This window comes from Aplysia californica, unplaced genomic scaffold (genome assembly GCF_000002075.1).
Source record: "Aplysia californica isolate F4 #8 unplaced genomic scaffold, AplCal3.0 scaffold01159, whole genome shotgun sequence".
Lineage (NCBI taxonomy): Eukaryota > Metazoa > Mollusca > Gastropoda > Aplysiida > Aplysiidae > Aplysia > Aplysia californica.
Genome location: NW_004798429.1, coordinates 45,488 through 60,315, shown reverse-complemented (window position 1 = coordinate 60,315; position 14,828 = coordinate 45,488). Strand labels below are relative to the sequence as shown.

At 39.5% G+C, this 14,828-nt stretch overlaps 2 protein-coding genes and 1 long non-coding RNA gene across 5 annotated transcripts in view; 2 read left to right on the top strand and 1 right to left on the bottom strand.

Annotated features, from left to right (window-relative positions):
- The first annotated feature begins 6 nt into the window (after positions 1–6).
- LOC106013711 lies at positions 7–1,890 on the top strand. Its single transcript, XR_001185415.1, has 3 exons — positions 7–578; positions 1,274–1,335; positions 1,880–1,890. It is a non-coding gene; the product is annotated as an uncharacterized LOC106013711 (long non-coding RNA).
- An 84-nt stretch (positions 1,891–1,974) lies between these two features.
- Positions 1,975–9,678, top strand: LOC101848159 (39S ribosomal protein L21, mitochondrial; the record flags this gene model as incomplete). The annotated part of the gene is given in 4 exon segments (XM_013090160.2): positions 1,975–2,042; positions 3,120–3,172; positions 7,093–7,196; positions 9,051–9,678. Coding segments are annotated over 4 exon segments (314 nt in total), but the record flags the coding sequence as incomplete, so codon positions are not given.
- A 3,661-nt stretch (positions 9,679–13,339) lies between these two features.
- LOC101847393 (AP-4 complex subunit beta-1) overlaps positions 13,340–14,828 on the bottom strand; it is a 15,674-nt gene continuing 14,185 nt past the window's right edge. For all 3 annotated transcript variants that reach the window (XM_035973356.1, XM_005111979.3, XM_035973355.1), the window contains one exon: positions 13,340–14,587. In XM_035973356.1, the coding sequence (XP_035829249.1) occupies positions 13,991–14,587 (597 nt within the window). In that variant the 3' untranslated portion in view covers positions 13,340–13,990. The remainder of the gene's footprint in view (positions 14,588–14,828) is intronic.

The following is a 14,828-nucleotide window of genomic DNA, read 5'->3' as shown; positions in this document are numbered from 1 at the left end:
AGGCGAAATATCGTGACTTGCTCTCTTCTACTCAGGGAATTTATTGCATCTTTAGAGTTGGAGGCTGTCATGTGTGCAAATACAGTTCTTCCAGTTTTGAAAGGTTATTGACAAGTGATGGGACTTTTTTCAAGAAATAAGGGATGGGTGGAGTGGGGGTGGGGGAGCTGTAGACAGTCAATTCGTCACTTCAACCAGAAATATCGCGCTAGACCATGTATTGTCAGTACCAAGAGAAAAAAAATGTACTTCAAGAAATGTTTTTGTACATCAAACTAAAAGCCAAGATGATAATCACATCATGTTCTCTGGAGAGGTTTTAAAGAGAAGAAAAAATGGGGACAATCTGTAAATTTCATTTTTCTGTGTGATGCAGGTTTGTCTTCAAGACTGCCGTCATGTGGCACTGGCACTGGTCAAGCGACGGCTTCTCCCACGGTTTTAGCCGGGGCCAGTCTTCACAGTCTGCCAGGCTACAGTCACACGCTGTCCCAAGCTCTGTGGAAGCCATACCGGCTAGAAGCTGTGAGGATGAAGAGCACACATCTAGCCGACACTAAAACGAGTCGATACCTCGGGTAAATATTGTCATTTTGCTAAGGCAGGGGGTGTTAAAGTTGATAGTTCGATGCTTTATATTTCCTTTTTTTTTTCTTTTTTTTTTACTTTCCCTCTTTCCTATGTGTCCATAAAGAGGGAAGCATGTGATTTCGTATAATTTTGTTTAATGTAATCTGGCTGGTTTTGTGCAAACGTATGTCGACATTTGATAACAATTTAACTCTCCACCTTCTTTTGATTTCCCAGACAAACCCATTATCTCGGGGAGCATGCCATAATGTAGAAAATGCTGTCAGTGAGTGGGTCTGAGACCATGCTATTTTCTGTGTAATGGTGTAAAAGGATGGTGTATATTACTGGCCAGAACAGTGAAAAGAATTACAATTGAAATATATTGTTGTGTGTTTTTTCATTGTTTTAATAGAAGGTAAATTTATATTACCGTAACTGCTTAGTTTAGTTCAAGATCCTGCCTTACACTATTTTGAAAAATGATGTATGATGAAATTTAACACTGAGCAGTCGAATGACTAATTAATGAAAGATTAGTTTATGATTTTCTCTGATGTCAGGATGTATTTCGTAATTCTATGATCAGGTCTGGAATGTATTGTTTCTTTTTTTTTCTTACTGTGCACATTTAAATGCATTTGTTTATTATTTATGAGACCATTACCTTCAGTGTTTGAAATGTTGGGGGTTTTTTTTTCAGAGTGGCAGGCATTGAAGGGGCCGAAGATTTCACCCCACTTTCAGACAAAGACCTTCAGACAAGTAAGTTCTACCCATCAACAAGTTGTTCAGAATGTCGATATGTAGGTAGGAAGACGGTATAAAATGTTGCAACAAAATCTTACCAGCTAGACTTTATGATCAGAGTTCTTTCATCCTTTTGTAATGAGATGACAGATTTGCCTATCGTATTTTCTTAATCTTCATTTGGTCATTATATAGGTGTAACCTATATATATATAAATTTTGATTGAAAGAATTTTTAGAGAACACCTGATTCTACAACAGAAACTATGAATACTGAGCTTTGTACCAGCCCCATCACCCGCTTGTACCTTTACAATTCACTTTCGTTCCTTCACATGTTATGTACACACAAGGTTACCAAACACAACTCCCCTGCTCTCTCCACATCTACATGGTTTGTTATATTTTTAATTTGTATATTACGAAACTACCCTGGGTTTCAGAATACAATGCAAGGATAATTGAAACAGCTTTTTAGTATGTTTGATAAAAGATTTTTTTTTCAGTAAGTCAACCTATTCTCCCCCCCCCCCCCCCCCCCCCATTCTTCTTCTTGCAGGTGTCTCAAATAAAAAACCAACCCCCTCAGGAGAAGGGGGGAGGGTGCCTTTTTTTTCCCATAAAGAACAATCTAGAAAAGGGGGAAAAAGAACGCTGAAGACATCATTGTGGTCAAGAATGACTTTCCTCCAAACGTTGGCGACAAGATACGCTTAGAGAAGGTAAGTTATACAAGGTAATGCTCTCTTCTGGAGATGGGATTTGCATTGCTCTATATATATTATAATTATATAGATGAAAAGCTTGTTAAGCAATTTTCTTTTCTTCTTATGCCCTCTGGTGACTGGCGCACTTGGATTCAGAGCCCCAGGGTTTGAATCCCAAGGTGGTCAAAATTTCTTTTTTCCTTTGTGGTATTTTTTTAATGGGTTCTTAAACATAGGCCTACTTAAAAGTAGGTAGCATAAACACAGCCTTGCAGGCACTCACGGCCTTCCGAGCGCGTGGTATCGGTGAAATCGGGGTAGTTCAGATTGCTGTTACTTTACTCTTTCACTTTAAAACACCAAATGCTGTACACCTTGTAAAAGTTCAGCTTTTCCTCGTTACGATGGTGTAAGTTGTTTATATGTTCAATTATTAAGAGCTGGAGTATTGCCGTGGAAAGCGAAGCCCGTCGCGGTCAGAGCGCGTGGTCGGCCGGTTCAAAAAGTGACACGCGTGCATTCAAATGCTTCGCGGAAAGATTCATTATTAAATACCGTCTTTTCATTGGCGGAGAACTGTAGACTTTGTGCTGTTGAAGCTAGTGAGGTGAGCAGAATAAGCCTGATTCCCTGTATGGATTTCTCTCTTGACATCCACCCCTTGGCGCTCATATGACCTTATGCTGTTGTGAGCGCGTTTAAAAAATCTACTAAAACCAAACAATCACCTGTACAAACAGCTACTTCCCATTTCCTCTAGTGTGGTTTGCTCCTTCTTTCCTACCAAACATCTATCGTCTTTATCTCTCCTCCTTCTTTTTTGTGTTTATTACTGTTTTGTAACACCTCCAATCTTCAGCACTTATATGACGTTATTGTGTTGCAAGTGCCGTAAGATGCTTACTAAAACAAAGACATTTCCTCCCTTGCTTATATTTTACATTATAATGACAGTCTAAGACAGACACTGGGATCTTAGACAGAGACTGCTGTACTTTGAGAAAAGAGTATGGAGTGAAGTGTTGAGCAATGTCAAGCTGTTTCAGTGGATCCAATTGTTTGAGTCTGTGCTGCCTTTGTTTTTTTCCTCAGGTCATGGCAGTTGGAGGACGAGACTTTAGCCTCTTCGGTCAACCTCTCCTTAGGTAGGCTGCTGCAGAACTCGTTGTTGTTGCTGTTGTTGTTGTCGGTCACGAAGGAGCTGAACTTTCACCTTTCTGGGGGATGCCATGACGTAGAATGCACGTGTCGCATCTGTGTCTGATAATTATGATTAACTGTTCTGTATGTGTGTGTGTGTGTGTGTATTATATATGCCAGGAGACAGGTCTCAGCTGTCTGCAGAGCTGTTTTTGAGATAGAAATGGGGCTTGGTTTGTGGAAAAAAGTAGTTACTTCAGAAGACACAACTTCGGACTTCAGTGAAGAATGTAAGACATATTTTTTTAATTTGTACTTTTTGAATCTATATATTAGCGGTTTTAACTACATGCTGTTGTTCACGATGTGTTAAGAATTTGCTAGAAAGATAAGATACGATAAGATAGATCTTCATTGTCCAGATCCTGGCACATTGGTTTGGTGTTTCACCACACACACACACACACACACACACACACACACACACACACTCACACACACATATTCACACACATGCACATACAGTCAAAGTGCTTTCGTTGGTTTTGTTTCATCTCAAAAGAAGGCCAATTTTCCAGTCATGAGCCATCATGTTGTTCACCCAAATTCATGATTATCCCCCCTACATGAGCAGATGGGGTGTCCATGACCATAATGTCCATTTCTTAACCACTGTCTGGACTGCACATCTGTACCTTGTCTGCTTATAAGAGCCATTTGTTGATTATAAAATAAGTAAACTTCCTCTACCTGCCTCTCCTTCTATTTACTGTGTATAGGAACAGACAATTGGCAGGTTTTGGGCAAACTCGGGTGCAGTCTGTTCCACATACTTCAAAATTTTCTCATCATTCCCGTGTTTATGATACAGCATTCGTTGTTACTTTAAGAGTGAGTCTCATAATAAAGTTAATTCATATTAAATCTATATATTATCATATGGAAAAAAAATCAGGATACTAATTCTAGGCAGTTTAGTGAACGCGCTCGCGGCAGGGCGAATCGGCCGCGGTACGCCCCGTAGATTTTTGTGACCGGCCGTGAAGCCTCGCGCTGCGGTGGGTCTAAACAACTCACAGTTTTGTTTCGTTTTGCGAATTGCACTACCACTCCCGATACATCTTTTTAAACAGAAAAGAAAGGTCTTCAAAATGGCGGTCTTGGCGTGAAAATCGATTCAGTAGAACTGGAAATATTTGCATCTGAAAACAAGGCAGTTTTTACAACGCGATAAAATGAAAACTACTGGCTGTATATTTATGAATCTTTCAGAAGTTATAGATTATCCATTCTAGTTTCTTTTGACACCCGAGTTGTTTAGGTTGAACTTCGCACAACGCTACGGCGCTTCCCGTAAAAATGCATACAAAAAGCCGAAACGCCGAATCGGCCGGTCAGCGACCCGGCACCCCCGCTCTCCCCTGCACACTGTGATAACGTATTGCGCCGGCATCGCATTTATTCGCGCTTTACTTGTTTCTCCGGATAATAATAATACGTGCGGCTTTGAAATTATGAACAGACAGACAAAAGAATTCACAGTTTTGCTTTTATTTTACCATATTTGGCTCTTGAATAGTGCAAATGATAGGTAAATCTAGAATTCAGCAGTAGTAGGCTAGAAACAGTAAAAAAGCCAGCATATCTAACTATTTATGCCTTTGGGCTTTGGAATTGAAATAAAGCTTGAATTGCACAGTTCTAATTGATGTTAGATTCAGCATCTAGCTATATATTTCAGAGTTAATAATAAATCTCATCATAACAATTGCTTTTATGTGACAACCTTTTTCTTAAATCAGTTTTGCGCAAACTTACTTGTTAGTAGTATAGTAGTAGAGAACAGAGTTTATCTGAGCCTCTGCTCAGTCTTCACTTTCAGTACCTAATAATTTAATGTTGTTATTTTCTGGATATTTTTACATTTACATGATCAAATTGTGCCATTTAAAAAAATATAATTTATAGCCAATGAGTCTGACTCAATATTTTTAAAAAAATATGCTCATCAATAAAAAATTGCTAGTTGATAATAACTCAAAATGTAATGAATAGTGAAGAAACATAAAAAATAATAGAATGAGGTAGACTATAAATATAATTTGTCCAAAAAATTGCAAGTGCAACTTGTGTGAAGATCATAAAATGACTTATTTTTTTCCTTTTCATCTTTCCGCAGTTTATTAAATGTTCCAGTGGGTCTACAACTAGGTCTCCGAAGAACATTTTTCTTGAATTTATAAGCTCTTTTATGCACTTGAAAGCATAAAATATAGCTTCACACAAATGTATGTTACAATACTTTGTAAAAGAAGGATAGGGAGCTGACTTATGGCGGTCATTAAGAGGTTGTTGTTGTTTTTTTACGGAATCTGTTTAACGGTTAGAAAAACACTAAAAATACGTTTTGAAATCTTAAGAATGGCCATAAAAATTGGAAATTATTACTTTATTGGCTTAACTCTTTAATAATTATAAACAGTGAAAAAAGACAAAGAGAATGATGTATGATTTGTCCAAATATGACCATTAGCAGCAAAGATATAGCCCATTTTGTCCATTTCGGGTTATCCTTGCGGGGGTTTTTATCACCCTGAACCTCTAGAAGTACCCAAAAAATATTTATGTGACTTTGTAAAGAGGTGTTTTGTAGTTGTGTGCATTCTGTGTAAAATTCCCAACAAACTGATGTACAACACTTTAAAAAATATGCATTTTGTGTTGAGTAATGGTCATTTGTGTTGTAAAGTTGCATTTTTGTGTCACAAAAACTCAGTGTTAAAAGTGGCCTGAAATTGGCCGGATTTTAGGCATGAAAAATCACCACAACTTTTTAACTAATAAAGATATCAACAAAATTTAAACTGTTTTATGATCATGAAGGCAAGAGCTTTCAAATGAAAGTATTTCAAAGCATATCAGACAAATTTGAAATTTTCACTAAACTGCCTACTAATTCATTTTTCCCACCATCACCTGTTCCTCACTGTTTCTGTTCCGTGTAGAGCTTGAGGGAGGCTATAACTGTATGCCCATGTTCCTATCTTGCCCCATCGGAACAGATGATAGTGTATTTGAGGGCCTGCTGTGGTCCACCTTTTACACCTTACTTGTAATGATGGTGCTTATGGTTACCGTTTGCTCCTTCTTTCCTATCAAATATCTATCTTCCTTATCTTTCCTCCTTCTTTTTTGTGTATGTTGCTCTCTTGTAACACATCTATTCTTTGGCACTTATATGACCTTATTGTGTTTCAAGTGTTGTAAGACTCTTACTAAAACTAGGTTACCGTGTTACAAACTAACGTGAAAATATCCAGCTTATGTCCTGCACGCTCATATGATAGTTGCGAGTGCTGTAATACTTTTACCAAGCTATCCTAAAGCTTACGGTTTTGTGGGCTTGCGATGTGCACTAGACAATGTCAGTTGCAGCGAGTGCAAAAATAGTCAATCTTCTGCCCCTTTAGGTGTTGAATGTGCGTGTGTGTGTGTGTGTGTAATTTTTGTTTGTGTACCCACACTGTTATGTCATTCACTTTGATCTGTTTTCTTTTTCCATGAATATTTAGAATCTGTAATGTATTGTTCAGTTTATTTTGTATAATTGTATAGGAAAAGGCAAGAAAGAAGTTTTCATCGAGCAAGTGTTATCGAATAAAATACACATTTTCCCCTCGACATTACCCACAGGTAGTAGTCGTCGTGGAGAGTATGATATTGATATGAATTAATTTTGACCCAGGTTGTGAATTTCATCTGAAATGTTGACAACTGATGGGCGCTTTTGCCGTTTTAATTTTTTTTTTTTTTTTTTTTTTTTTTTTTTGGTACAGGTGTTCATGGCTCACTCATATTTTAACACTTCACGTGTAAGAGGTTAGAAGTATTTTTAGTAACCAATTGTGATTTCATTATTCTCCAGTCGCAGTGTGGTGAAGGTAGAGGCCACAGTGGTGGAGAAAACACTAACTCACAACCGAGTGTGGTACGTGTTCACCAGGAAAAAAAATACCAAGACCTTCCACTGTGAGTACTCTTTTAAAATTTTGACCATGCCAGGTAGGGGGTAGGGGGGGGGGTGGTTAGGGGTTTCCATGGTTACTCAACACCAGCGTGCACGGTATGTTGACTGATCTGGATAAAGGTGTGGTCGGGGAGATGATAAGCCGTCTTTTCAAATTAGTGTCTTTGTGTGATGAGTAATTTGTGCAGGAAACATTTCTCACAAGGCTTGTGGAACTCTTTGTGTTGTATTGTGATCCAGGAGAAAGTCTCCAGCCATATTTGTCATTAACCTCAGCTGTTGCCTCCTAGCTAATAAAACTTGGGTTGTCATATATCGGTTTTGATGAAGTAAAAGCTGAATATTATTATACAGACTTGCTTTCTAGTTTCTAGTGCAGGTAAAGCTGTACCAGCGTGCACAAGTATATTTGACTGATCTGGGTAAAGGCGTGGTAGGAGAGATGATAAGTCTTTTCTCATTGGTATCTTTGTGTGGTGAGTAATTTTGTGGCGACTGCCTCAGGGCTTTCATCCCTTTACAGTGCAGGGGAGAAGTAATATGAGATATGCAGAATTTCTGTGGTTACATTAATGAGGGTTTTGTATTTTTTCTTTTTCTTCTCTCCCTCCCTTTGCTTCTTTTCGAAATGTTCATGGCTCAGTCAGCGGATGGTCGAACGGTGCCACTGGAAAGACCTACTTGTTTCCTTCCCTCTGTTGTGTATCTCTGTCCTCCTTACTTTTGCTAGCACTATATGACCATTACTGTGTCGATGTGCTTCTTTTAACTCAAACAAAACAAATGGCTCGGTCTTATTACGGGATATATGGTAGAGTTGGGGCCTTTTCAGAGACGACATGTTGAAAGTAGCCAGGTGCATGCTCTTCTCTCACTTCTTGGGTTTTTTAGTATGAGCAGTCACAGGGATGTGTCTTTTAACACAACACGAGGACTAGAGCTCAGAAAGTACACTGTAGTTGATGATCAATTGTAATGTGTCTGTGAAATTAATTGTAGATGTAGGCCTTCTGAGTTGTGGGTATTATAAATACTATATTATATTTTAATTTGTAATAGTAACTTATTTTATTTTGCAATGCATTACTTACCATTGTAATTTAGATTTCTTTATGCAGTAGATGAAGAATTGTGGTAGATCTATCTTTGTTCCTAGAAAAGGCGGTCAAAAATTAGCTGAAAGATCGTTCGCCCACCTTGCTCCGTCAGTTTGGAACTCTCTTCCCCAACCCTTGAGACATACAACATCTGAGTCTAAATTTTAAAAATCTTTAAAGACACATTTAATGACATCCTTTTTAAGTCAGTAGGTTCATGTTCAATACAATGTTATGTAAATGTCTATGAATCCATTTATGTATTTTGTGAATTGCAGTGTATATATTATTTTATGCTCATTTCGTGACGATGTGTAATCGTGTGCGTGTGATAAGCAAGTAGATGTGTGTGTACGTGTGTGTGTGTGTGTTTGGCATACATGTGTGTGCACATGTGTGCGTGTTATATGTTCGTGAGTGGGTATGCGTGTGTTTGTGTGTGTGTATGTGTATATGTGTGTGTTTGTGTGTATATGAGTGTGTGGATTTGTGTGTGTCGCGTGCATGAATGTTCTTACATGCATTTATGTAAAGCGCCTAGAGCTGTGTTTACACGGGAGTGGGCGCTATAGAAATGATCTTCATTATTATTAATATTATTATTAATATTATCTTTTTTTTAAACCACCAGACAGTGGTGCTCCACAGGTTGTCGTAACTTTCGACAACCCGCCCCCCCCCCCCCCCTTCCACCCTCTTTAAAATTATTTAATAAATAACATGCCAATACAAGAATGTCTCTCTCTTGTTCTTTTTCAGTATACCGAGAGCGGCAGACAATGCTTGTGATCAATTCCATTCAAGTGGCCCAGCTGCCCCAGGAGGAAGAGGAGGGTGGAAAAGAGTGACAGAGAGGAGGGACACAAAAGATTTGTTAGTTGTCTGCTTTTGCCTGAGCTGAGTTTGTGAGAGGAAACTTGGCGTCTTGCTTCCGGCCAGGCCTCGATGAGTGATAGGAGCATTTGTGAATCCTTATTGTGTTGCTAGTGTCGTAAAACACTTACTAAATCTAAACGTTTGTGAATCATCTACTGCTGTGAGGAATGTGAGCAGTTACAGAGAGAAAGAGAGAGTCACATGATACACCTCTTGTATGTGTATATATATATACTGTTTATTATTTCTGTTGTAATGCGTCCGTCTTTAATTGTAACTGCCAGCAGGTGCAAGAAACATTTTCAACATTTCCCACAAGGCTTGTAACTCTTTGTGTTGTATTGTATCTAGGAGAAAGTCTCTAGCCATACTCTCTAGACTTGTACTGGGCTCTACAGTCAGTTTTGTTTTGTCATTAATTATCCACAGCTGTTACTTCTTACAAAGCTAATAAAACTTGGAATGTCATTTATAGGTTTTTGATTAAATAAAAGCTGAATATTCATATATATTTCAGACCTACTTTCTATTTTCTAGTATGTAAAACTATATCTTTGTATTTCAATGGTGTGGCTGCTTCTATCTTTGTGTCTGTACAATTGATTTTATTCAAGTTCAAGGGACATTTTAAAGATTAGAAATATGCAAGCCTTTTGTAAAAGTTCATATTTCTGAGGAACTGTACTCTTTCCAGGCATTTGGGGAGAAAGAGAATGGAAAAGTCATGTTTGGTGTAATAGACCAGCGAATGCCACTTATAAACAGGTAGCAAAGTTGGATAGGAAATCTTTTTTTTTTTTTTTGTAATAAAGAAAATATCCCTTTGTTCAGCTTTGTAATGATTTACAAGGGAGTACAAGTCTTTTCAATAATTCCCTTAACCAGGCTGTCTGTTTCAATCTCCCTTTACAGTCTTCTTGGGTGCAAATGGTCTTGCAGCCTGTGTTAGACCTGTAGATACCTACTATCATTCACATAATATTCCATCGCTACCAATGACCACATATGCCTGTGTGTGGTTGGAGTGTGCAGCTTCTGGTAGGTTCTACTTCTTTACTTTCCCTCTGTTGTTTCTGTCTGTCTGTGTGGGTGGGTGGTTGGAGGGTGTCACTGGTAGGTCCTACTTCTTTACTTTCCCTCTGTTGTTTCTGTCTGTCTGTGTGGGTGGGTGGTTGGAGGGTGTCACTGGTAGGTCCTACTTCTTTACTTTCCCTCTGTTGTTTGTTTTCGTCTTTCTCTCAATCTTTTTCCCACTACTACGAAATGACCATCAATGAGTGGATGTGCTTCTCTTTACTCAAACTCAAACAAACAAACCACACAGACCTACTTACTTGCTGCCAAGTGAATTGAGGAATATGTGGTATCGGTACACACCTTTTCCATGAATATATCTTATCCATATATATTCAATAAGGCAGGAATGTTTTTGGTACTATTCCAGCGTGTTGTTGTTCATTCTCATACTGCAATGTCATGTCTTACTTCACGGATGACCTCGGGATCTAGTAGACACTACTAGTAGTATGAACTGTCTGTGTGTTTGTTGTAGTGGTAGGTGTGTTTGTTAACCTTTGGCTCACAAGCTGTTTTGAGACACGGTTCTGATATATGACTCTACTACTAAGATGTGCCCACTTTATGTCGGAGTGATTGTATGTTACTGATTTAAAGTGTTACAATGCTGAATTTTAGGGATATGGATGGAATGTTGTATGTTGAGTTTTAGGAACGTGGATGAGACGTGCATGTTCTTTTGCTTGTCTTTCTCAGTCGAGAAGCTTTATCTTCTTGTAGACTTGTGCGTGGTTTGAGTGAAGTTGAGTATTCCATGTAAGAAAGTTGTTTATGTATGAAATGTTAAATTTGATGAATAAAGAAAGAAAAGAAACTTCATTGGTTTATGTGTTACTGGAGTTTATGTTGTTGTTGTTTATTAGTTTGTTCAGTAAAAATGTATTTGTTAGTGGCACTTGTTATCTACATAATTTGGGGAAATGACACACTCTATTTTGCTTCATTTTATGATTTATTGTACTCATACCTCAAGGGGTCAACCTGTACAAGAGGAAAACAGTTTAACAAATGAAAAACTATTTGGTACGGTATGAATGAATATATATTTAGAGTTAAATTTTGTTATTATGAAGATTTACCCCTGTTCATTTAGACACAAGGTTTTGTCCAAAGACATGCATGTATATTATATGATTTATTTGTTCTTTTGTTTTTTTTAAATGTGGGTGGTTGGCGGGTGCTGTGGTGTGGTTTACTTTACTTTTTCTTTCCTTTCAAACATCTATCGTCCTTATCTCCCCTCCTTCTTTTTTGTTGTTACTCTCTTGTCACACCTCTAATCTTAAGCTCATATGACCTTATGCAGTTGCGAGCCCCATAAAACCCTCTACTAAACTAAACTCTAATCTTCGGCACTTATATGACCTTGTCGTGTTGCAAGTGCCGTAAAACACTTACTAAAACTAAAACTTAACTTTTAAAATATAAAATGTAGGTGTTTTCACGCTCTTATCGATACAATCAAGATAATTCAAGACGCAGGCTTTAACTCTGCCTGTCAGGGCCGACCCAGGCTGAGAGGGGTACAATGTCCCAGCAGGATGACTGCTACATGCAGTAAAGATTCTTCCTACACGGAAATCGAACTCAGGTTTTCTGAGTGCAACAATAAGGTGCCTAACAGCTACACCACAAACACCATTAATTTCTTGTATAAACTGAGGAAGAAAATGGATAAAGTGATCTTCAGTGATTCTTTTTTGAAGATGGAGGGATGAGGTCTACAGAAACACACAAAGTAAAAACATAATGAGGCTTCCCTTGCTGTCAGCTATGATATATAAAGAGAGAGAATATTATATATATATATATATATTATAGCTCAGAGGCAGATGGCCCATCAGAACTAAGGCAAAATTACATTTTTATACCTATGTACATGTAATTAAATAATATTTCTAGTCCCCTCCTCCAGTTCCTTTCAACCCATTTTTTTTTTTTTACTATTAAAAAAAACAACCCCAGTATGTTGTGTGGTGACTATCGAGTTGTCATGTTATTTTCTCTTACTTAGTGTTTCTTAGATATGTATTTCTAGCTCTCTATCTATCTGTTGGGATGTATCTCACTCAGCCTAGGTCAACAATATCAAATTCAGTTTCAGATCCAAAATTTGTCCCTACATTGTGTATATATATATATATATATATATATAAATATATATATATATATTCTTCATATTTAAAAACTCGTACATTCAAAATTTGCGCAAAAAGAACATATTTTGGTGAATCCTGCGGATTTCACTGTCTGCATGTTAAACTATAACTGCAATTTCACGTGTGTGATTGCTCCAAGCGTCAAGAAAAAGTCAAGAGTGAAGGAATGTTATTTTTTAATAAAAACTTTATTTTATTGATCCATGACTATGAGAGAAATTTTCGGTGGATACAGCAGAACATTTACAGGGAAAGATTCAGTATCAACACAGAAATGCACCCATTACATTCATCTCTCTCTCTTTCTCTCTCTCACACACACTCTCTCTCTCTCACACACACACTCTGTCACACACATACACTATCTTAGGCTTCCCAATGTCTGACACATCGAAACTCTCATCCATCACAGTCCCCATGATTGCAGACTCAGGCTGCCAGAGCTCAAAATTATTTGAATTATCCCACTCAGTTCCGCCCTAGCAAAGGGAATCAACAAGGCAGACATCATCCCAGTCAAGTTAGTGATGAGAGGAGCAATCCAGGAAGACCTGGCTGTTCTGTTTGTTTTAGTAGAGGTTTTACAGCGCTCGCAACTGCATATTTAAGGTCATGAGCGCCAAGAGGTGGATGTTAACAGAGAGGTCCTTACAGGGAATCAGGCGTACTCTGCTCGCCTCTCTAGATTCAACAGCACAAAGTCTGCTTCGACAATCAAGAGGCACCCAGGAAATAGCGGGTCACAAGAGTGTGTAAAACATACAAAAGAAGTAGAGGGATATGACGATACATGTAGTAAGGATTAGGAAAGAAAAAGCAGTAGTTCCCTGTTGTAATTCATGCACAGTTATGAGCATGACATAGTCGGATCAGCCCATTTACAATTCTACTGAGCATTAGAATGAGAAAGGTCCCCCCTTTGGGAATGGCCTCAAGACACTTCAGACCTGGGTCTGGAAGGCGCGGTCATTACAGATGTGTCCACAACAGATGCATCAGGCGCAACCAGATCAACAAAACAGCTTACTGCTGTCTTTCAGCCCCACCCCTGATCTTCTGGTAGGAAAGATCTCCACAAAACCTTCTCGGACAAGGGCCAAAAATCTCGGAGGGCCCGTGTGCAAGTTGCACACGATAAAGATCCCTTGGTGGTCTAAAATCGATAAGAGCAGGCTTCACGCATGAACTGAGTGCATTCCTTTTCTTCTCCGCTCCCTTTTGTTTCCAGTCTGACCCATTTCCCTGATCGGCATAAAAATACGAGAGAAACGAATGTGACCCGTTTTTGTCTCCGCTCGCTTTCCGTTCGTGAACATCCGGTGCTGTCATTAACACAGTAGATCTTACATGGTCTTGAGTTTGCTACCCGTGTTGAGCAAAGATGGAGGTTTTCAATTACTCTTATTGTTTTGGATAAAAAGAAGACGCCGCATCCCAAAACGGCACTGGTCTTATAGCATTTTTCTACGAATAGGTGATTTGGAGAATATCATCATCTTCGGGATGAAGTTTTAAGGGATGAGGAAAAATGTGTTTTCTACATTCGGATGCAACCTGAAACTTATTACATTATTTTTCAAATCAAAGTCACAAGTCCAAGCCTTCCCCGGCGTGCTCCGCCATCTTCCTCTGGGCCGTGACCTTGAGCAGTGTGTGCAGGAACAAGGCCCGCTCCCGTACCGCCCTGTCCGAGTCGCGCGCGCACCGCTCCATCACGCGGCACAGCACCGGCTGCACGCGGGCCGGGTGCGACATGCACGCACGCACCATCGCGCCCAGCAGCGCCACCTTCAACTGACGCTTCTGCTGCTGCTGCTGTTGCAGCTGCTGCTGGGACCTGCTGCTGACGACAGCACCACCACCAGCAGCAGTGTCTCCACCGCCAGAAGCGAAAGAGCCGCTGTGGCGTCTGAAAGCCGGGAATGTCTCCTGACCTTGCCAAAGATCTTGGCTATGACCTTGACCCCCTTCATCACCGTCTGCTTCTTCTGGGCTCTCCAGCCACTCTTCCAGGATGGTGCTCAGGACCTCGGGCGTCTCCTCCAGGCCGACCCCGTGCCAGCCGATGACCTCCACGCACGCCACCCTGGCCGTCGGTGACGTCAGCTTCCGGAAGTGACGCGTCAGACATGACGTCACCGCCTCCCAATGGCTTCCGTCCTGGAACACGACCAGAGGCAGTGCCTGGGGATGAAAAATAGAGAAAAAGAAGATAACAATTGAGAAAAAGAGAAAATAACGAGTTTGTTATGTTTTATTGATATTACCACGTAGACAGACAGACAGACAGAAAGAGAAAGAGAGAGAAACCAAGTAACATGGAGAAACAGAGCAAGATAGACAGAGAGTTACAGCGAATGGGTGTGGGGGGTGGGGGGGGTAAGGGAGGCAGAGGTGGGGCAAAAAATTAACTGATTCCTCCCCC